This window comes from Apaloderma vittatum, unplaced genomic scaffold (assembly GCF_000703405.1).
Source record: "Apaloderma vittatum isolate BGI_N311 unplaced genomic scaffold, ASM70340v1 scaffold7339, whole genome shotgun sequence".
In the NCBI taxonomy this organism is placed as follows: Eukaryota; Metazoa; Chordata; class Aves; order Trogoniformes; family Trogonidae; genus Apaloderma; species Apaloderma vittatum.
In genome coordinates, this window is record NW_009736931.1 from 1 (window position 1) to 23,729 (window position 23,729).

Here is a 23,729-nt window from a genome sequence, read left to right on the forward strand (position 1 = left end):
GGAAGGCTGAAGAGGGACTTTTTACAAGAGTATTCACTGATGATAGGACAAGGGGAAATGGGTTTAAGTTGAAGGAGAATAGATTTAGATTGAACCTTAGGAAGAAATTCTTCAGTACGAGGGTGGCAAGACTTTGGAATAAATTGCCCAGAGATGTTGTGGCTGCCCCCTCCCTGCAGGGGTTCAAGGCCAAGTTGGATGGAGCCTTGAGTAGCCTGATCTAGTTGAGAGGCGTCCCTGCCCGTGACAGGGAGGTTCGTTAGATGATCTCTAAGGTCCCTTCCAGCTTAGGCCATTCTATGATTCTATGTTAATGTTGCTCTGAGAGGAACAAGAAGTTTAAGTGGAATTTGAGAAGGCCAATAGTGAGGCCCAAGAGCATCCATTCTGACTTGGATGCTTCTCAGATGAAAATCTGATTTGCAGCAAGTTACTATAAATGTTACATTTTTAGATGAATGGAAACTTCCACCGTGCAAATGAACACAGTGAAAATAGATAACACTGGATTTGCATATAATTCATGGACTTTTTTGATGTTTAAAAAAATTGTAAAATCTTAACATTATTGGCAACCATTAGAAATAAAACCAGGAGTTGGTAAGGATAGCATTATGCTGAACAGTAGCAATGGGATAAAAAATTTATAGCTAAGCTATACTTTGGAAACGTTTTGTCTTTAGACAAATTGTCTCATGTTTTCAGGTATTTAAATGATTTGGCATGAAGTTATTTTAGAGTCTACTGTTTATTCAGAATCCTGAAGAATCCTAAGTGTGTATATTTAGATATAATGCTGCTTTATATAACAAGTAACGTATTTTGTAGTATATAAATAAAGTTAATGAGATGTAGATTTAGTTTCCAGCAAAATAAAAATAACTTTGTCAAATTAGAAAGACTGTAAAAACTAACTGGAAACCCAGGCTGATTCTCAGCATAATGAATTTGCAGTGTTTCAGTGAAGTCAAGGTCTGATGAAGAAGATTTGCCTTTAAACCACCAAAATACTTCAGAATCTGATATGAGGTTTTCATCCAGTAGCTGGATGAAGGGGTGACAAGTGTGATAATTGAAAAGGAATCCCTCAGGAAATCTGATGTGATAGTGTCTTGTGATAAACTGCACTGGGAGATACAAGGTACCCTACCAACCAGAAATACTTTCTGGTTCACAAAGTGGAACCAGTCTATTGCATGGAAAAAACTAAACTATTTGTCAGATATTGACAGGATAGGGACCGTACAGACAAATAAGGGAAGAAGGGAAGTAAAAGACGTGTTGCCATATAGATTTAACTTTTTGCCATTTACCTAGAGATGCAGTCACCTTGGCTGCCTGGCATTTACTGCGTAGCTTCTGATGTACCTTGTGGAGTCTAATTGCTTGTCCTGGCAAAGATCAGCAATTTTCTAACAGAGTAGTGGCACAACCATTAAAATGACTTGTCGTGCAAATTATAGGATGTATAATAATCCTACAAATTTTCTGTAGAGTGGATTTAAGATTGATACCACTAAGTAAAGGAATGTCATTGATCAAATACTTGAGGATGCTGGACATCAAATATTACACCCCAAATTTGGGAAGCTTTCAATTCTAAAATAGCAGGATACAGGATTTACTGAGATTAATTATTATATGAAAGTGCCTTAGCAGATTATTTCAGAGCCCTGGACTGTTGACTCCAGTGATTTAATTTACTAAGGTCTCCAATTTTCTAATATGCTTAGAAATGCTTTTCTGGTATATGCAAACTAATATTACAGCACAAACCTGAATGCAACTGTAAGAATGCTGCCTTGATAAAAAATCAATGAAATTAAAAGGATTAAGCCTGGCCCAAATCCATGACAGCTTTGCTTACCACAGCATAGAAAAGCTTATGTGGAGCACTAAACAACCTTGTTTCTCCAGTTGGGATAAAGTGTGACTCACAGAGTAAAAAGTACTTTTTTTCCCACCAGCCATTCCAAGAGGGGAAGGGGCATGCTTTCAGCTTTCACCTTGAAGACACATCATGTCATAATGTATGAAAAGGATGTGTTGTAAATGGATGGCAACAACAGTTTCTTGCAGCAAATTTTTGCAGGTTCATCAAAGCTCCGCTCCACCTGGTTTTGTGCAAATTTAACTGGACATCTGCTAAGGTAAAAGGGAGGATGAGGGCGAGTATAGAAAGGGGACAAAGCCGTGTTAAGACACTGAGGTAAATTAGCTGGAAGAGTTTCAGGTTAATAGCTTCACAGTTCACCCAACCTGGCAGCAATTTTTATCAGCATCTTTGCGAAGTATTTATTATTCCTTTACAAAGGAATTTTGTACCTCAATTCTTCTTAGCTGTGTTTCTTGCTGTAATGAGAGACTTTGAAGACTCTTGCGGGAATTAGAGAAAACAAAATTTTATTGTCCCTTCAAAGTACCGTTACACTGTATTTGTATCTTCGTTGTCTTTTGCAGGTTGATTCAGCTCACTGGCACAGGATGAGCTGCCTCAGAGCCAGGCAGGGACCTGAAGCTGCAGCATTCCTCTCAGGTGCCCAGGGCAGCGCTGGGGGGCCCTGGGTAGCAGCAGCAGGGCCTTGGGTACCCACCACACACCTTTTCCTCTCTCTCCAATACACCTGGTCCAATGGCTGTGAGCTCCTAGGATGCCAGCTTATCTGCCTTTAGCTGCTGTTACACTTTTTCTCTGGGTATCTGGTTCATTCGTGCTTCAGATAGTCTTTAAAAGGCCCTTTTCCCAGGTGTCATTTAACAAATGCAGTAACAGACTCACAGAAATGTGTTAACATTATTTCATGAAAGATGTTTGATAGGTGGTCAGAATTATTTATTTCCTTTCTTCATTTGAAGTGCGAGAGTCATTCTTATACTGTGTCTGTTCCTTTCACAGGTGTTCATAAATGAGAATTATACCTCATGAAATCATTTGGTGCCTATGCTGCAATTCAATATCAGCTTGATTTATTTGTTTTTTACCATCCTTCCCTAAAAGTTCCTGTGACAAATTAAGGGAATGTCATTATCTTCCTTTTTTTTCTTTTTCTTTTTTGTGTTTTTTTTTGTCAAACCACTGAACTACAGTGCTAGAGGGTCTATGTTTGTAGTTGATGATCTTCATTCCAGTAGAGTATTATATTTTAAATTATTCACATGTTGCAACAACATTTTACAGGCAACTGAGTTAACAACACGATAAAGCACAATGCTTCAATCCCGATAACTATTCTGTCATGCTCATGCTGTCTCGTTCTTTTCAAAATAACAACACTCTGTGGATTTCTTTGCCTTTTGTTTGTCGTTTCAGATATGCCAGGTAGCCCCCATAACCAGTTCACCTTCAGACCCCTCCCGCCGCCACCTCCACCCCCCCACGCCTGCACTTGTGCCAGAAAACCCCCTCCAACAGCTGATTCTCTCCAGAGAAGGTCGATGACCACCCGCAGCCAGCCCAGCCCTGCTGCCCCGACTCCTCCCACCAGTACGCAAGATTCAGTCCATCTCCATAACAGCTGGGTCTTGAACAGCAACATCCCACTGGAAACCAGGTACAGAGCAACCTGTTGCATCCAACATAGTTCAAGTGCTAAATAAATTTAAAAAAATGGGGAGGAGGCCTGACCTTGGCATGAGATGATGATGGGGAATGACATGCTTGTCACTGAGGACATGCTGATGTGCTTTGATTTAAGGCTCTGTCATGTAGCCATGTGAGGCCTTATTTATTTGATTCATCTCAGTCATTAATGTTCATCAAAGCACGTTTTGCAAAGTTTTGGAAGACACTGATTTTCTTGAGCTGTGTGGGTTACACAAGTGTTTTAGAGTGGTGTGCAGGCAGGATTTCTGCTCGTGTGCTTGTCTCACCCTCCTACATCCTTCCAGTGCCGCAAATACAAGTTTGGATTAGACGGTGTGCTCTGGCACTTCTGGAGTCAGTGCTCAGGCTGGAGCTTTTCTGTGATTAAGAAAAGATAGGAAATAATACTAAAATAATACTTTCCTCAATGCATATTTAAACATTTTATTGCATATACAGAGAGAATATAATTTGATAATCATTTGGTAATGGAGAAGAAATGATACAGGTCCAAACTGGTTATTGAGCATGGAGAGCCTTACTTCTGGGAGCTGGGGAAAGGAGGGTTCAACATCAAGACCATTCACAATTTACACAAATAATTTACCCTGAAAAATAATTGATAGCAAATATATTCTATATTCAGCAAACCTGTGTTTCAGTACTCAAAGTTCTGTGAGAGGCAAATGCACAGTTTCCTTTGACTTTTTGACTGTAAGAAGTTGTGTTTCTTTCTTTGTAAGCATTAGCTAATTTAAGGCCTTTCAATTACAGCTGTGTTTGCTGACTCGACGCTTAAAAAAAGTCCTTAGTTTTCTACAACCTTCTTCCCCTTCATTGTGAAGAGAACAGCAAGGAGTTTTGACTAGGAATTGCATTGAATTTTAGCATTTTAAAACACATAAAGTGCTTGACTTTGAGAAAGTTGATGGAGGAGGAAAGCAAGAATCCGGATATTAGCAAGTTGAGAGTTTGTGGGCGAGAAGGGGCAGACCAACATGGATGATACTGTGGTGGGTGTCTGTTACAGGACCCCTGATCAGGATGAGGAAGTTGATGAGGCCTTTTACAGGCAGCTGACAGCAGCCTCTCAATCACAGGCCCTGGTTCTCATGGGAGATTTCAACTACCCAGATATTTGCTGAAAGGCCTACACAGCCAGCCATCCACAGTCCAGGAGGTTCCTCCAGTGCACTGATGATAATTTCTTGATGCAAATGCTGAATGAGCTGACCAGGAGAGGAGCGCTGCTGGATCTTGTGTCACCGACAAGGAAGGTCTGGTTGAAGCAGTGAAGGTTGAGGGCAATCTTGGCTGCAGCGACCATGAGATAGTGGAGTTCAGGATCTTGTGCAGTAGAAACAGAATATCAAGCAGGATTACTACTCTGGACTTCAGCAGGTTTGGCCTTTTCAGGCAATTTCTAGGGGAAACCCCATGGGACAGGGAACTGGAAGGTAAAGGGGCCCAAGAGAGCTGGTCAGTATTCAAGGACTACTTCTTCCAGGCTCAGGATCAGTGTATCCCAACAGGTGGGAAATCAAGAAAGAGATCCAGGAGACCTACATGGTTAACCAGGGATCTGCTGGGCAAACTCTAGTGAAAGAAGAGAGTCTATAGATCATGGAAGAAGGGGCTGGCCTCTTGGGTGGAATATGACTGTGGTCAGAGGATGAAGGGAGGCAACTAGGAAAGCTAAGGCTTCCCTTGCAGGGAAGGTCAGGGACAACGGAAAGGGCTTTTTTGAATACATCGTGGATAAAACTAACCCTAGAGGCAATATGGGCCCACTGCTGAACAAGGTGGGTGCCCTGGTGACAGACAATGCAGAGAATGCAGAGTTATTGAATGCCTTCTTTGCCTCTGTCTATCCTGCTGGAGACTGTCCTCAGGAGCCCCAGAGCCCTGAGGCCCTGGGGGAAGTCAGGATGAAGGAGGAGTTTGCCTTGGTTGATGAGGACTGGGTTAGGGATCAGTTGGACAATCCGAACATCCATAAATCTATGGGTCCTGATAGGATGCACCCACGGGTGCTGAGGGAGCTGACAGAAGTCATTGCTGGGCCACTCTCCATCATCTTTGGTAAGTCATAGGGAACAGATGAAGAGCTTGAGGACTGGAGGAAAGCAAATGTCACTGCAGTCTTCTAAAAGGGCAAGAAGGAGTACATGGGTAACTACAGACCAGTCAGCCTCACCTCCATCCCTGGAAAGGTGATGGAACATCTCATCCTTGGTGCTGTCTCTGGGCATATCAAGGATAAGAGGGTCATTAGAAGCAGTCAGCATGGTTTTTCCAGGAGGAAGTCATGTTTGACCAACCTGATAGCCTTGTATGAGGACATAACCAGGTGGATGGATGGTGGCCAAGCAGTGGATGTGGTTAATGTGGATTTCAGTAAAGCATTTGACACCATCTCCCACAGCATCCTCATAGCTAAACTGAGGAAATGTGATATGAGTGATCAGGTAATGAGGTGGATTGTGAACTGGTTGAAGGGAAGAAGACAGAGAGTTGTGGTCAATGGGACAGAATCTAGCTGGAGGCCTGTATCTAGTGGAGTCCCTCAGGGGTCTGTACTGGGACCAGTACTATTCAATATATTCATCAACGACCTGGATGAGGGGATAGAGTGCCCTGTCTTCAAGTTTGCTGATGACACAAAACTGGGAGGAGTGGCTGACACCCCAGAAGACTGTGCTGCCATTCAGTGAGACCTGGGCAGACTGGAGAGTTGGGCCCAGGGAAATTTTATGAAATACAAGAACAAGTGCAGAGTCTTGCACCTGGGAAGGAACAACCCCATGTACCAGTATAGGTTGGGGACTGACCTGGTAGAGAGCAGTGTAGGAGAAAGGGACCTGGGGGTTCTGGTGGAGAGCAGGATGACCATGAGCCAGCAATGTGCCCTCGTGGCCAAGAAGGCCAATGGCATCCTGGGGCGTATTAGAAGGGGAGTAGGTGGTAGGTCCAGAGAGGTGCAGAGTCACAAAGGTGATGGAGTGGAACATCTCCCTTATGAGGAAAGGCTGAAGGAGCTGCGTCTCTTTAGCTTGGAGAAGAGGAGGCTGAGGGGTGACCTCATTAATGTTCATAATTATGTAAAGGGTGAGTGTCAGGAGGACGGAGCCAGGCTCTTCTCAGTGATGTCCAATGACAGGACAAGGGGCAATGGGTACAAGCTGGAACATCAGAGGTTCCACAAAAATATTAGGAAAAGCTTTTTCTCTGTGAGGGTGACAGAGCCCTGGCACAGGATGCCCAGGGAGCTTGTGGAGTCTCCTTCTCTGGAGACATTCAAAACCCACCTGGACGTGTTCCTGTGTGACCTAATGTAGGTGATCCTGCTTTGGCGGGGGGGTGGGATTAGATGATCTTTTGTGGTCCTTTCCAACCCCGAACATTCTGTGATTCTGTGTGGTTCTGTGATTATGTGTTTGGTTAAAGAGATGTCTGACATCCAACTGTTCTCATAGAGAGAATATAAGCAGTATGCATGGAAGTGTTTTGTTTTTACTGCACATACGTCTAACGGCCAGTTGTCACAATCAGTGAAACCTAAATTTTCTTCTAAGAAGATTGTTTTTATTTTATTACAAAACTTAATTTTAATGTACATCTTTAAACCCTTAACTGCTCCTTATCGGAAATGTCAAATTAAGTTTTTCTTTTCTGAAAGATTTTTAAGTTGGGATTGAGGAATAAGCTGACTCATTCTGAAATAAAACTTTTCTTATTTGTCTTAAGGACAAATCCTAGAAAGAAACAAGGAGGATAGAAGCTTTTCTCCAATAGTGAAGATAAATGGAATCTTAGTTCAGCTACTCCTTCTAGAGCTGGGAGCTTGTGTTTACATACTCTTTATAAAGATAAATCTCTGTCATTTCTGGTGTACCTAGCTTGTATAGTTTACACCTTCTGCTCTACCCCTTGGTTCTCTTCAGTTAAGAGTTAGGTAGATCTTGCTTAGTCTTTCTGCATCCCTGTTCACTATGTTGTTGGCAGACCATATTGGGGAAAATGGAATTTTAAATCCTTTTTGAGTTCAATTTAATTTGTCTGGTTTCTTATTAGTTTGGCAAATTTGAAACTTCTCATAAAGGACAAATACATAGATATATCTATAATTAAATAATTAGTTGCTGACAAAAGGGCTGTGCGTAGATTAGGAATTCAGACTGGGAAACATACTGTGGGCAAAGTCTGGGAATTTTCCGCATTCCTACCCTTCAGTGACTGTTTCAGCTGATTTTATGCACCCTCTGGTAGCTGCAGCCTCTCATGAAGCTGGCTGAGAAGCTGTATAATCTGAAAGTAGAATCTGTGAGACTGTTTGCCAAGATGTATCTGCAGTTTATGTGCAGGCAAGTGGTATAGCAGAGGAACATTGTAATAAAAAGCACTTGTGATCACCACTTCCCAGAAGCCTACAGTGCACAACACAGCCTTAGAGAAAAAGAAGGGCTTGCAGCTTGTTTTTGCTTCCTTTAACAGGGAATGATTCAGCTAGAATTGAACAGATACTTTGGCCTAATATCTGGATTCTCGCTTTCCTTCTCCATCAATGTTTATCTTCCCATTAAAAATAATCCTACAAAATAAAGGGAAACATGTCATTGGCAGCTGTGTTTCTGCTAAATCTTTAATAGTACCAAATCTACCTAATATGCACATGCCTAATATGTCTAAGCTGATTTTTTGGTTTTTTAATTTGGAGCTTTTGCAATCAAACAGAAGACTTAGGCAGTAATGTATTCCCTGTTGTAACAACTAGGCAAAAATCAGAACGCACATGTTTAGCTTTTCTTCCAGCTGTATCTCCTGTTAATCCATAAACAGCACATGTGTTTGCATGGTTTATCTACAGCCATGTAATGTTACAGAATTTTCAGACAGCAAAAGATTTCCTAGAACTAATCATGTGCCTGTAAATCCCGTTCACTCAGGACAGTTAAAGATGAAGCAAGTTTATGCTCATAATGATAATGTTTCATATTTATGTAAAAGAAAATTCTGTAGTTCTGAAAATGTTTTCAATAGTCTGATTAAATTCTTATGTAATTAAAATTTGAAACCCTAGATTAGACTTCAAAGTGCTGCAGTGTAGAGCCATGTACTGAGACATGTGTTCTGAAAGGCCTTCTGTAAAGTAAAACTTTGTTGTATTTTTATAGAAAAAGGCTAACCAGAAATTCTGATTTGTGCTTTATCTAGAGGTGTCATATGCATGGACTAATCCACAAAGCAATTTTGTCAGGGCCCAGCTTATTATCCCAACTGTTTAATAAGGAGACTGACTTGGAAAGGTGAAATTATTTGTTCAAGTTCACACAAGCTTTTGACAGAACCAAACCCAGAGTCTCGATGTATGTCATTGCCAAGGTTAGTTCTCTAACTCTGGCAGTTAGCCTGATTATCAGCAACTCAAATGAAAATAAAAATTAGAAACAGCTTTAAAACTTCAGAGAACATGTACTGTTGATGAAGAAATTGTAGAAAAAAACCAGGAAGTGTAACAGCTCAAACTGCCGACTGACTGTGTTGCATCCTTCAGCTCTGTGATGTGCCTGTAAATGCAAATGCAGGCTTTATCTGTGTGCACTCACACACAGTTTTGAAAAAAAAATTGAAAATATTCATTATTAAAATGACTTATGAGCATGCAGTACTTTCATTGTCACACAGAAAAATAAACATAAAAACACAGGAAACATTGATCGCTCTTTTAGGATAATTTTATCAGGCTTTTACATAAATACAATTTTTTCTTCTCCTTCAAAATAAAGTACTTGCCAACCTATTGCCTATTCCCTTCCTTTCCATTGAAATAACTGGTTTTTTCAGGTTTCATAGATACTTTGCTCTAATATTTCAAATCTTATGATTTACAGTGTAATACATTGTCATTATCTCTGACAGCCCCATCTGGACATAGCTTACTAGTTTTTGTGGAGTATGTATCAAACCCTGACAATTCAGAAGAGTATTTCTCTTTCTCTCCATGCCCTGTTGTTTGTTTCCATATCTCGCCTTTTTCGTGTGTTAGTATTTTTTTCTGGTGTTTGCTATTTATTTTCCCACTTAAGCTGAGTTCCCAAATTACAAGAAAAAACTAGGTGTTAAATAGGGATTTTAACATGACATTATTTTTGATCTTCCCTATAGTCTGTTACAGTTTGCTCGTGGATAGACCATTGAACGCACTTATTTTGAATGAAGTTTTGCGTCTAGATTACCCGAGCATTAGAATTTTAAAGTTTTCTGTGTAAATGTCAAATATAATCTAATTTTGATTTTGTTTAGCAGTGGGTTTGGGTTTTTTTAGTCCTGTTTTGTGCTTCAGTATGTTGCATGTTTTCTTCTTCCTTCCATTTTTTAAATCAAATTTCTTTCTAGTTCCTCTAACCCATTTAGCAGTGTCGGCAGTAAGGTTAATGCTGTGCTGAATGGACTGAAATCTCCCTTCACTGCACTGGCAATGAGCCAAGTACTGTGGAAAAAAGACAGCTTAATTTAAGGAATCTTATCACCATGGTAATAGCTCCTCAAAGGGGACAGTGATGTACCAGACCATGAACCTAAGATTCAATTATCATTAATTTATATAAAACTTTGAAGTAATAGAATAGTAAGAGAAGTATTTGGGGTTCAAGGCAGTTATGAGTTTTAGTTACTATTCAGCAGTATTTTAGAGCCCTAAAGTTTGATTATGGCTCTAAACACTTAAGAACTCTGAGAGTTTCAGGATTCAAGAAGTTCATTCTGCTTGTCATGTAGATGGAGTCATTCCTTTCTGCATTATATAGTTATTTAAGGTGCGTGTTTAAGACTATGTGGACTTCTGTTTTTCTAAAAATATTTTGTTTCCAATTCTGATTAGTATAAGGGAGATGTTGACAACTATCACTTTTCAAAAAGATTTATTCTGCGCTATAGTTTTCACTTGTTCTTTTTAATCCAGCTCATAATTATTTGTGCTCTTCAGAAAGTACATTGATAGCCTTTCAAATCACAGAAACCTGTATATTCTCGCTTTCTGCTTAAGCTGGAGTAGTACTGAAAGTGGAAATAATTAAAGAAAAATTCATATATAAATAAAAAAATTCAGTGTGAGGTCTTGGAGGGTTTATTCTTTCTTTTTAGTCTCTTTGTTTGAGCATCATGTGAATCTGCCCCCAGTGCAGAGATAATAGAAAGTACTTTTATGCCTTCCTTTTTCCCCTGTCCAAGGTTTCCATAGCAAACAGGATGGCTTTTACAGCTCCCGAAGCACCCAGGTGTTAATGGCCATAAACCACCAAGCAGGGAGACAATGACTGTTTGAGCAATTCAGTTCATTAGGAACTTGCTTGCAAATGGAGCCTACTCCTGAGTTAAATGACCAGACTTGTGGTCATTCCAAGAATAAACGCAAAGGGAGGCCTCATTTATGATGTTTCCTTCAAATTATGTTGGTTGGTATTTGCTATTATGACATTTCATTTGTATCTTGTCATTTTCTACCTAATTAAACAGTAAATCTAACCTATAGAGAGGCTGACCATATTGGAAACAGACACAAGGCAAGGGTTTTAAATTCAGTCTAAGTCCCATGTGTTTTCACTGCACAGCAGAAAAGATCTAAAAATATTTAAGACTTCTGAATTGTAAAAGATAAATTGAAAACTGTAAATATGACCATGAACTTAAAATAAAAGCTGTAAGTATGACCTTAAATTTAATAATGCGAGAATGAAAGCATCTTTTATGGAAATAAAAATATAAACATCTGTCAGCTACAGTGAAGTACAATTTTCATGTCAGCAGCAATGGCACTTGAGGGTCGTTCTTTTGAATAATTTGAGATCCAGTCACTCAGGACAATAAGGCAATTTAAATGGTTCATATACTCAGTGTTTTTTCTTTGGGAGAAGCTCTGATGTGAGCTTCCCTGGAACAGTGAGATAGTATTTGTATTTTAAAGGGGTTTTTTGTGCAGGCTTAATATAGTAATATGAACAATCACACTGCAGATACCCTTTGCTTATTATTTTGAATAATAGTATATAAGGTTATAACTAGAATTAAAGATATGTTGTTATTTTATGACCACCAACAAGCAAGCAGCCTGTTAGCTCTCTGTGAAGCACAGTGTTTTCAGTTACAAAACCAGAAACAAACTGAATATACGTTTTGAAAGAGATAGATAATTACAGGTTAAAACAAAGGGTTTAGACTGATTTAGAAAACAGACTCTGAGAAAGGGTCAGAGATGTGCAAAAGATTATACCCTTTATTTTCAAAGAAAATCACATATCTATGAGCGGTGTTATGGCCCAGAAATGTGTATCTATCCCCTGGATAGCTACTTCTAGGAAATCTGTTTTGAAAGACTGGGTAGTGTTCACATAGTTAATGTCAAGTAGAATTTGTGTTATTTGTTGTAGTAGCTCTGCGGCTTGGCTTTACACCACAGATCATACCTACATGTGAGTGTAGGTATCTGAAAGTAGACTCAAATGCTAGCAATAAAAGTCAGTTAGAATATGCCTGAATACCCACAAGAGGAAATTCATGGCAAAGAGAACTGTGAGGTGAGTACTTCAGTTATTTCATTCCTTTCTTTCAGTCATGCCTCTAACCGCAGAATCTAGGCAACCAGATGACAATATTCATATCTGTATCACTCTTGATTCATGGTTTCAAAGTACTCTGCAAATATTGCATACTATTCTTTATATAACTTTTGTAAATATTATTGTAAGTACTACTGTTCTCATTTTCCACCTCAAAAATTTAAAATTTATTGAAAAAAATTACAGCACACCATAAGCTTATTCTTTTCTTACCACATGAATCTCTGTGTGCATTGATCGGTTTTACTTAGCTGTTGTGTGAGTTGTAGGGCTAAAGGAAAGTTCGAAGTCACAGAAAAGCACTTTTGAAAACTACTGGATTAATGTAACAATGTCATCATGTATCATAATAACAAACCCCATACTGATCTATACAAGAGTAATTTATGACCCCGGGGTGGTAATTTTTAACTTTTTTCACTATGTAGCCAAGGAAAATGGAAGACAGTTTTGTTTTGGAGAACTGTTGCATTTTAGGAGCTGTTCTTGATTGATTTTGACATTGTCCTATATTTATATAATCATTGTCCTAGATTTCTGCCAGGGACTTGAAAGTTGAGTCACCTGGTTAATAGGCTGAGCATGCCTACAGCAACAACAGACCAGTGAGTCAGCATCATGTCACTTGTTTTTCTGTACAGAAGTGAAGAGTAAAGGATACAAATTCTTCTTATACCCTTTCACAACCAGGGTCACAGGGCTAAGTTTTGAAACCCTACATAAAGAAATCATGAGTGAATAAAGGGAGACAATTCGATGTGAATGATTCAAAAGGCAAGTCCAGCCCAAAGAGGAAATTTTAACAAAGCATTTCTATTCCCAAAGAAAAATCTCTAGAGGGTTTCAAATATATTTCAATTATACATGTAAAATAGAATGATAAAATAAATTAGATAAATAGCATTCATTACCATTTCCCTCTTCTTTTACCCATGAGCATTTTTGTTCCTACAGTTCTTGTACACAAAAAGATAAAACAAGGCAAATAAAATGATAGGTCAGATTCTCCGTAATTATAAGCCATGTCTTATATTCACATACATTTTTCCTGGGTTGGTTTTCATGATGAGGGTATAGTGCATATACCTTTGTTGTCAAGGAGGTGTCTTGTTTTGCTACTATATACTTATCGTAGAATATGTGTCTTTTTTCCTACTATATAGTTTGCTGAGTGCCATATGCAAGATTTATTCACAGAGGTCTGTATTCTGGTTATTAGCAAAGTTTATAAGTTTTCTTTTATTTTCCTCTCACACTTTGGGTACAGAATAGGACAGAAAAACGGAAAAGAGCGAATTTCTGCTTCTTCCCACTGTAACAGGAAATATTGACTTAAAGGGGTCGAGTAACAATGGGCTCATGGCTAATGTTTGCCAAAGTAGATGGGCAGCTGTATCAATTCCAAATCTCTTTTGGCTACTGTCTTTAAACGTTTTCTGCTTGTGCCAAAAGTCAAAATCCTTCTTATGTTTTGGCTACTATGCACCTTAAAAATTCTCTTTGCACTTCTGTTGTCATCTAAAAAATTGCTTCAATTTCCTACTTAAACATTGGTGGAGATAGACAGTGATACATATTATATGCAGTTATAGAAGTTAGTTGAAAAGAAATTGAAGAATTTAATTGATCAAACTGAAGACTTTTCCTATCACATATCCATGCAGCAAACTGTAACGCTTCAGCTAACTATTCCTTGAATATGAAACACATCAAATATAAATGTCTTCCTATTTGGTGTATCCAGGAGAAATGCATTTTTCAGCCAAAGTATTGCAGTTGTGTTTCTGCTAACTCACCCAGTGGTTCACTTTCAAATCTGCTTTTGTTCTTAAGTTTTTCCTCTTACAGAGCTGTATTTCTAATGGAAATTGAAGGAAAATGCAAATGAAGGTGGATTTCTAGGCCTACAGACGCTATGCACCAGGGAGATACATAGACCTTACAGAAACGATATCAAGCCCTTGACAAAGTTGAGGGACATTACTACAGTCTTGGGTTATAAAAATACTTTCATAAATTTAATTAAGGAATTCTGTGTAGGGTTAATCTGGTTTCTATAATAGCATTACATTACCGCCACATAAATTGAGCTGGGATGTTGGTTCATGTGTAGCTTTTACAAGACTTAAATTACAATTGTGGATAAGCAGCCAAAAGCACATAAAGAAACATCCTGATAGAGAAAGATGTAAAGAAAGAAATGAACTCCTGTTCTTTAACCTTCTCCTAGCCAAGAATTCATCATGTTGGTATGAACTGCACTCTCAGAGTTCAATTCCATTCCTCTTGAGGTTGAACAAGAGCACTTAGATGAGCCACATGAAACTGCTTCTTTACAGAAAGCAAGCTACTCTGCGATCAGCAGGACTAAGAGTATAATGTCATGCCTTCAGCCACCTGAACTCCCCAAAACCTCCCTTCCCTCAGTCCCTGTCTCTTCACTGGGCATGTCAGTGCAGCAGGTTTAGACCGTTCAGCCTGTGTGCGTTCTGCTGCATCAGCTGCCGTGTGCCCTGCCGGGCGGAGGTGGCTGGAGGGGCTTAGAGAGGACAAAGAGCTGAGTTCAGAAAAGGGAGTTCACTGAGGCTTTTGCTGTTTTTCTTGGGGGTTGTTTGGGGGTTTTTGTCATGCCCCGCTATCCCACCCCAGTTATTGAGTCTGGTAGGAAGCTTTTCTTCCAGTTAGCGTTGCTTGAGAAGATTCAAAGTTCGAAAGTTTTATATTTATAGAGACAAGCAAATGGATAGTTATGCAAACATTCATTGTGATTACCTTAAAGAGAGAATATTTTTCAACCATTTCTTTTATACGTGAAATTATTACTGAGTCTTTAATATTTATTTACATATTGGAATTATCAGTGTAATCATAAGTGGCTTTTATTTTACAAACAATTTTGTAATAGATTATGTCCTGTATTTCTCTTTTTAAGAGAATATTATCATCATCTTTCTGGATAGGTTTGATGGTTTTGTGAACATTTAGAATTTCCCCACTTGGAACACATGGTCTTACCAATCATACTCATGAATTCTTTGATTTTTTGTACATTCTCATTTTACCAAAAAAAAAAAAAATCTTAGATTGACTGTTAAAGCACAGACCAGCCTGCAGTCACATCTAAACTTTTGAACTGCAATTTTTATTATTTTGCTCTTTAGAGAGAGTGGCTGATTTTATAGGATTGATAACAACAGTTTGGTGTGTCCTCATGTCCCTTGGGAACAGTGATGTGCTCAGATGAATCGTCTGAATTTGTGAGAACAGAGTCACAGTCTAGCTTTGAAAATTTGTCCACCAGTGTTTTTCAAATTCTATCTTTGGGTACTCGGTATACTCTCCCCAAAATGGAAAGCATAAACAATTGTGATTGTAAACATTTTCTCAATATTATTTCACTGGTAGCTCAGCTTCAGTGTAGTATTGCCTGGTAATCTCAGTGTTATTACAACGAATTAGAGCTATGCACATTCTCTGTTGTCCATCTAAAACGGTGTGAGCTGGATCCACCTCCTGTGCACTCTTCTGCTAATAAAGAAATCCCTCTGCAAACTAGCATTTTACCATCAGGCTCTGAAGCCACCTTTTTAAATCCCTGTGCAAGAGAATGAAATTATTCCTGTCTATTGATTGCAAGGCTATTAAAGCCTTAATAGTAACTTTCAGTTCAGCATTTCCTTCCCTTTATCTCTGCTGTCTTTGAGCTACACGCTGTAAAGCACGATCAATACTGCCAATATCAGAGCATTTTACTATAATTTCCAAAAAATTTAAATGAGAAATTATCAAACAAGAATATTTTTGTCATGTATTGAAGCTGTAAAGCAAAGGTAAAGAACTATTGACGTTTTAAGTGTATATATTTATGTGTATGTATTTATATATATATATGCACACACTTTACATAGACATATGCTTATATATAATAACACATTTTTCATTTTATATGGTGATTATGCATCTGTTTCCTTGAATATCAGTAGGAATTTTGCTATGGCATTCTTTTCTCTCTAGTCATAGTCACTTAGACTTCTAAGTTATGTTGTTAACTGCTGACTGAAAAGAGAGGCTTTATGTACCTGGAAAGGCTTTTCATGTGTGACAATGAAACATTGAAGCCAAAATAACCAGCTTTGTTCTCATGGCCTGATATGAAGGAAACAGATTTATATAGTCATGTAGACAGTTACCTTTCAATTTATTATTTCAATTTATTATTTGACTATATATGAGTTTAGAAGTTTTGAATTAAAATAGTTACAAGTTACACTAACATGGTCAGAGCATTGCCATCTATATAATGTATCTAACTACAACTGTGAAAGTCAGTGGGAAAGAAACTAGAATGTTTATCTAATATAATGCCAGGATGATGTACTCAGAGTCAGTTGCCTTTTCTTTTTTGTCTGAGTGCTGTTTACTTGGGTAGTAAGTATGAAGCAGGAATAACTAGTACTCAACATAAGTGGCAGAAAAATTTCATTCTTGTGGTTTGTCAAAAGACTTCTGATATGAAGGCACTGTAATCCATAGTGCAAGCTAACCAGTATTCTCATTTACTTTCTTTTTTATGTAGCTGCCTGAATAAAAGGCCCTTTACAAGATAAAACTGCTCTGTAATACCTTTTTATTTTCTATAATCTGGCATTTTGAAAACTGTAACCTTCCTTATAATGGAAATGTGTAATAACATACTCATTATACCATTTTAGCAATTACCTTTTCAGAAATGTATATTTGTAATATTCTTACAGTCAAATACCACAGCATAATCACATTTCATACTCTTGAATGCTTGATCCTCTGTACATCCCACTGAGAATCTGTCAAAGAAATTCTACCAGTATGGATTGATTGGTTCATATATTTCTTTAAAAACTTGTTCTGTGCCCTGCTGGAGGTGTAAAGCTACATCTGTCATTGGGAAGGTTCTGGACCATGTCAACACTGGCCAGTTAACTTCAGCTGTGAAGTGCATCTGTGACTTTTTTTGCTTTCAGGCCTCAGAGTGCCACGTGGTTCTAAATGCGTGATCCTCGTTCAATACTGGCAGAAACAACTGAAGGCAACTTGCACCCCCAACACAAGTGGCATGGGACTGGGGTGCCTGGGGTCTGCAGAGTGCTTGCACAGCTCTTAGCTGTGGAAGAACAGATAAATGGGTTCTGTAGGAACCAAAGGCAGCAGCAGTCACAGTTACTCCTATGAAGGGGCCACAGTTTAAAGTGCCTGAACTGCAAATAGGTCGTTGCTTCACATCAGTATCTGACTCCCAAAACAAAGGGCAGGCAAGCCTGGGAATGTTGAAGACTGTTCTCTAGGAAATGCTTTCCTACATCAGCGTACTCAACAAAAAAGCTACAGAGATTCAGGCTAAAACAGTACTGCAGTGGCAGCCCTGTGGCCAAGGCAGTCCTGGTTCATGCAGGCTGTGAGGTATCGGACCCCCTTCACTTGTTTTCTCAGCTCAGATCTCATGGTTTGAAGACAGAGGAACACAGAGAGGCCCTAAACTTCTTTGGATTCATGTTATGGCATGAGGTTTTTAGCTGTGTGCCTGTCAGAAAAGAGTGCACTGAAAAAACTTGCTCTCTTGCATAAAACAAAGGAAAGAAGGTGCAAAGAAAGCTTGTGTTTCCATAAGAATAAGTGGTTGATGTGGTCAGCCTTCAACATGTCCTTTATTGCAATGATTTCTGAGCATGTAGCACAGTAAGTTATTGCTTAAAATTAAATATCCTTTCTCTTCGCGAGCAATTGATGGTCCTGAAAAACCTCCCTCTTCCTTTAAGCATCTACTCTATATTTGTGCACCAGAGCCCATTCTGCAAGGCTAATGTAGTTCTTTACTGTTTTTTCTTGAAGGAAATCAGTCCTCCAAAATATGCTGAAATAGGCCTCCAAATGAGTTCTTTCTTAGTATGTTTGAGAGTCACCACAGCAGGCAAAACTGTTTGAAGAAAAACTGCTCTCAAAATAGCTCAATTAAGAACACTAAAGAAATTGTACTTACCTATACAGCAACTACAGTCCTTCAAAATGTATTATCCTCGTAGATTTTACACTAAGTAGTCACCGTTCTCTTTTTTTTCTTATTTTCTTTTTTTTTTTGTTATCTCCTATATTCTGGAGAGAATCCATAGTAAAAATTAACATTTAAAGTGCTAGTGGCTTCTGCGCTCCTTTTGTGCACTTGGTGAGATAAACCCAGGTGTGTCTTTGTGGACGGAGTGGGTGCTGCTCGCAACAATTCCCATGTCTCGGGCACACCTGTGTAACAAGGCACATGGGGCTGCTCATCTTGGAGCACCCCTCAGTACTATTCTGAGAAATAACCTTTCCTCAGCATTATTCTGAATAATTCTGGGAGGATAGTTTTGAGTTCATTTACGTTATATTGTCTAACTAGAAATCTTGTGATGTGGTTGAAAAACTTCCAGTATAGACACATTTCCCTGTCTTCGATGTTTTCTGTGGATATATGCAGTATTTATTACACAGTGCTTTGATAGTTCCTTTCACTTAAATCATAAAGTGGTTTTTACAGCATGGCTCTTTGTCTTCTTTTCATAGGCATTTCCTATTTAAACATGGATCTGGGTCATCAGCTATCTTCAGCGCAGCCAGTCAGAACTACCCTTTAACATCCAACACTGTTTACTCTCCACCTCCTAGGCCTCTTCCTAGAAGTACCTTTTCCAGACCTGCCTTCACTTTTAACAAACCGTACAGGTGCTGCAACTGGAAATGCACTGCTCTGAGTGCTACTGCTATTACCGTTACCCTGGCCTTGTTGCTAGCCTACGTTATCGGTAAGCCTGTCTTTCTTTTTCCACACTGAATTATTCTTTGCCTTTTCCATTCTGTTGTCTTGCTTGCTTTTACGCTAATGCAAAATCAGGGTTTACTACTAAAATTTGCCATTGCATGCTTTGTAAATTCTGGTGAACAAAATGCCGGGTTGTCCAGAGGTTGAACCCAACATGACATTCTGAGTAGCTCTGCACTCTGTTAACTGTGATGCTGCCTATTAGAGAAAGAAATAATATAAGATGACATGTTTATACTAGCAAAGGACTCCTACTGATTTTAATTGCTGTGATATTTTTCTAAAATTAAACATTTGATTTTTGTATTAAGCTTTAAAACATTATTGCTCTTAAAGAATTACTTGGAAAGGACTGATAACACTTAATTGTATTTTACCTTGCTACCTTTATTTTATTTCTCTAGTCTGATCACAATTTCAGTTATAGTTTTTTTCCCTCTTAATTCTTCTATCCTTGACTAGAATGACAGCTAGCTCTAAAAATATGTAGTATTTTACACCATATTTTCTGAGTTATATTTTGCTGTCCCTTTACTGAATTTATGTTTCTGGAAAATATTACATAGAGAGAAGTGCAATTATTTAATTTCAAAATCATCTTTATAAGTACCTAACTTTGTAATTTTATTATTCACAATAGAATGGCAGGGCTTATCAGAGTAGCTAGAAACGCCTTCCTTTTTTTTGGACATTAGATATATTGGAAGTGGTCTTGGAGTCAATGTGATTATAATAGCACGAGAGAACAAGTCTTTGTGACTTACAATGTTACATTTTGGCTGAACATTAATTGTCACACTGATTTTTCAATCTGGACTGAAAATATTACAAAATAGTCATTATGTAGAATCTTAGAATGCAACTGTGGATTCACTAAACATAGGGAAATTAATTAATTTTTGCTTGTGTGACGAACGTTCTCTCACGCACTCTTGGTTTGTTGATTTAGTTGCCAGTTTGCAGGTGGGTGGGAACAGGAGGATCCCCAATATCTGAATGGGAGTAACTGGGTTTGTCTGAACAAGTGGTTTGTACTTGGCAAAACATCTATAGATATACAAGTACAGATACCTCCAAACCTATGAGTGGCTACTAGTTTTCTATATTCTCTGAATAAATGTCTTTATAGTGAAAATTAGTAAAATTTCAGTCATTTTTGTCTTACACTTTTTTTTTTTGTCCTATTATGACAAAGTTCTGGTTACAGTCAGTGAGATGCTCATCAGGTGGGATTTTTTCCAACATCCTCATCTAATGCATATGGGAAAGCAGATTTGATCCTGTCTGGTGTATGATTATTAGAAAGCACCTGAGGATCTAGTAAGCTACATTAATTGCAAATTTAGTTAACAGCTGGTGAGCATATGCCCTCAGTTAGGACTGGCTACAAATTTCTTGCAGCCTCATCTGTTTGCTACACATATATCCCACCCACACCATTTAGATTTTTAGTGGATGCAGAACTGCATACTTCATCCCTGCTTAGATTTCAGTCTGCCACTGAAATTTTTTTAACTTTCTGGAGATATCCTGCTGCATGTCATCAGCCTGAGAAGGCTGTAAGGGCTTCATGGCACTATGAATTAAGCTGTATTTGAATTTCCTGTAGATTGTGTCTATGTTCATCTTAACCTGGTAATATAAAAGTGTACCGTTTCTATTAGTTGGGCAGAACTAGGTAAAATGAAGCTGTCTTCATATTTTATAAATTATTGGCATTTCTAGTTATATTTTCTATAGCAAAATATAAATCTCTGAAAGAGGAATTCTAATTCAAAAAGTGTTCCAAGATACCATTATTTTCTCTTGTTTGCCCCAGAAATTTTTCTGTTCCATGAGCTTTCCTGCAGATTCAGGTAATATTAGTTCTTACTCCAAATTAATATTCATGCTGCCCATTTCTGTTTGGTTAAATATTTAAACAAGTTCATGGTCTGTTCTTATGAGTCAGGTATCTTAGTTCTTTTCCTTTTGATAGGTATGAATAATAACATATAAACTCTTTTCAAAGTTCACTTGCTCTGTGGGGCTTTATATTTGCCTATCTTTTCACGACAAAAATTTAAACTTGTATATTTTAAATAAGAGTAGTTAAATATACAAAATCAGACTATATGCTACACTCTGAAGGGAAAATAAACTCCCCCAAGAATTTTCTCTTTGCTCGCCATGACTCAGGTCCCTCAGTCCTCGCTCCAGGCAGGTTTTCAAGTCAGAAGGAGTTATGTCAGAGCAATGACTACAGGCATCAGCCCAAATCGCAAAACAAAACTCATTTTCATTTCAGGGTCAAACCTAATCTGAGATCAGCTCATTGGTTGTTACTGGAAGAATAAGGGAGACTTGGTAATGGCAAAATTATTCTCATCATTGTATTCTGTGGCAGAGTCTGCATTAACTTACAATGAGCTGCATTTTCAGGCCAAATTGATGTAGGCCAAAATTAAGCTTTTTCTTCCCTTTATCTAATAACTTCAATGTGCTTTTTCAAATATCTTATACTGCTCCAGCTCCCTTATGAGGAAAGGCTGAAGGAGCTGGGTCTCTTTAGCTTGGAGAAGAGGAGGCTGAGGGGTGACATCATTAATGTTTATAAATATGTAAAAGGGGGCATGTCAGGAGGATGGAGCCAGGCTCTTCTCAGTGATGTCCAATGACAGGACAAGGGGCAATGGGTACAAGCTGGCGCATAGGAGGTTCCTCAAAAACATCAGGAAAAATGTTTTCACTGTGAGGGTGACAGAGCCCTGGCACAGGCTGCCCAGGGAGGTTGTGGAGTCTCCTTCTCTGGAGACAGTCAAAACCCTCCTGGGCATGTTCCTGTGTGACCTGCTCTGAGTGATCCTGCTCTGGCAGGGGGGCTGGACTAGATGATCTTTTGAGGTCCCTTCCAACCCCCAACGTTCTGTGATTCTGTGCTATTAGATGCATGAGCTACATGTTGTAGTTAAAAATAGGCCCAAATCTCAGCCTCAGCGCAGAACATTCTCAGAGTCCTGGAAACACAAAGCTTATTCCACATCAAAAATTTGCAACTGGCTTTTATGTTTGTAACGAGTTGAGACCTGTGCCAGTGCTCTAAGCTGTGATTTCATTTCAATCAAAAGGCAAAGTAGCAAAATGGTTTTGTCCTTTTATTTTTCAATCTTTCTCTATTATTAGTGAGATTCAATAGAGAAGCTTTAACTTGAGAACACATGTTTCTTCTGTATTTTCTCTCCTTTGAATTGCTAGCCAGTTAAAATAAATATTTTTTTCTCCATGTTTCCACTTTCAGCTTTTAATCAACATGGTCCTTTCTGAAATAAATTTGACTATTATGTGGACAGTGAGGAAATTATAGCACTCTGTAAATGGTTGTGTAACAACTCATTTATTCAAAATTTTTAGTCATAATATTTAGTTTATCAAGTAAAACACATATTTTCCCTTCAACAGGAGTAATTTCTGTGAATAGGTTCTGAAGTCATAGTAGTTACTCTGAAAAAAACTAATTTCATAAAGTGGATGTTTGCTCTCCACACTAAAAATGTGTAGAATTATTTCCTATCAAATAAAGGCATAGATACCTTTATTTTTATTCTGTACTTTCCTATATGTTGAGAGCTATAATGCATTCATGGCAGTCCAGGCCACAATTGCTTGAATTTGCCCCCAAAGAGGGCAGAAAGGCAGGAGAGCAGTCGGAGCACCCACTCAGGAGGTGCTGCTGGTGCATCAGCGGCTGCAGCAGCTTCACCCGTGGATCCCAAGAGCTTGGCCAGGGCTGGGGCAGGTGAGCAGAGCCTTCGGTAAAGGCAGAGTGAAAGCGCCGGTGGAGGGAAATGCTGACCAGGGACAAGAAATTATCTACTTCTCAGACCGGTGCATGGAATGGGCAAAATCTGCCCACCAGCACTCGTTGTGTCTGGCGGCTATAGGAGCTGTGTGTGTTTTAAAGATTTATGGAAATGAATGCTCAAATTTTAAAAAAAGGCTTGAGGGAAAATTACTGAGATCCAGTTACCTTAAAGTTTTTCTATTTTTGGTGGTAAACCACAAGTAGATAAAACCCTGGCTATGGGTTGATGTATGTTCCTCTGGCATGAGGTGTTCGAAAGGACTAAGCTGTATCCATGTCACCAGTCTAGGCTCAGCTGTTTACAGAGATGGCACTATGCAAAAGGAAGGTATGCGAAAGAGAACAGAAATTTCTGTAATACTTTGTAAATAGTTTTTTTTATCCAGTAAGTGAGGCAGACATTGTGTACATACTGATGTCCAAAAGCTATAACAAAGATTCCTAACTATCACATGAAAGCCAAGAACGTATCTGTTTGATTTAGTGCAGTCAATAGTTTTGTGTCTCTGTTCGTCTATTCGTCCATGTTCCTACAAAGAATATAAAGTAGGCTACTGTTGTGGAATGGTATAGTAAAGATTCTCTTTTTTTTAATTCTCATTGTAATAAAAGCCTAAGAAACTACCAGCAATTAAAGAAGAAAATTGACCAAAAATTTAAGAGTAAACAAGGCAAATACAAAAGATAGAATAAGAAATACATTTTTCCGGTAATTTTTTAGCACCATGCCATTTTCTTGAAGTTCAATACAATGTTTGATGTAGCTGCTCATCTAATCAGTTATTTTTATCCCATTAGTAAATAGGATTTTTATTCCATGATACCTTACCATTTTATCAGCAGCTGATTTGGACTTGCAAA

The 23,729-nt window shown here is 38.5% G+C and overlaps 1 protein-coding gene across 1 annotated transcript in view; it reads left to right on the forward strand.

Moving 5' to 3' along the window:
* Positions 1-3,312: 3,312 nt before the first annotated feature.
* TENM1 (teneurin transmembrane protein 1) overlaps positions 3,313-23,729 on the forward strand; it is a 161,562-nt gene continuing 141,145 nt past the window's right edge. The window contains exons 1-2 of the mRNA XM_009877141.1: positions 3,313-3,551; positions 18,772-19,010. Coding sequence (XP_009875443.1) covers positions 3,313-3,551; positions 18,772-19,010 — 478 coding nt within the window. The remainder of the gene's footprint in view (positions 3,552-18,771; positions 19,011-23,729) is intronic.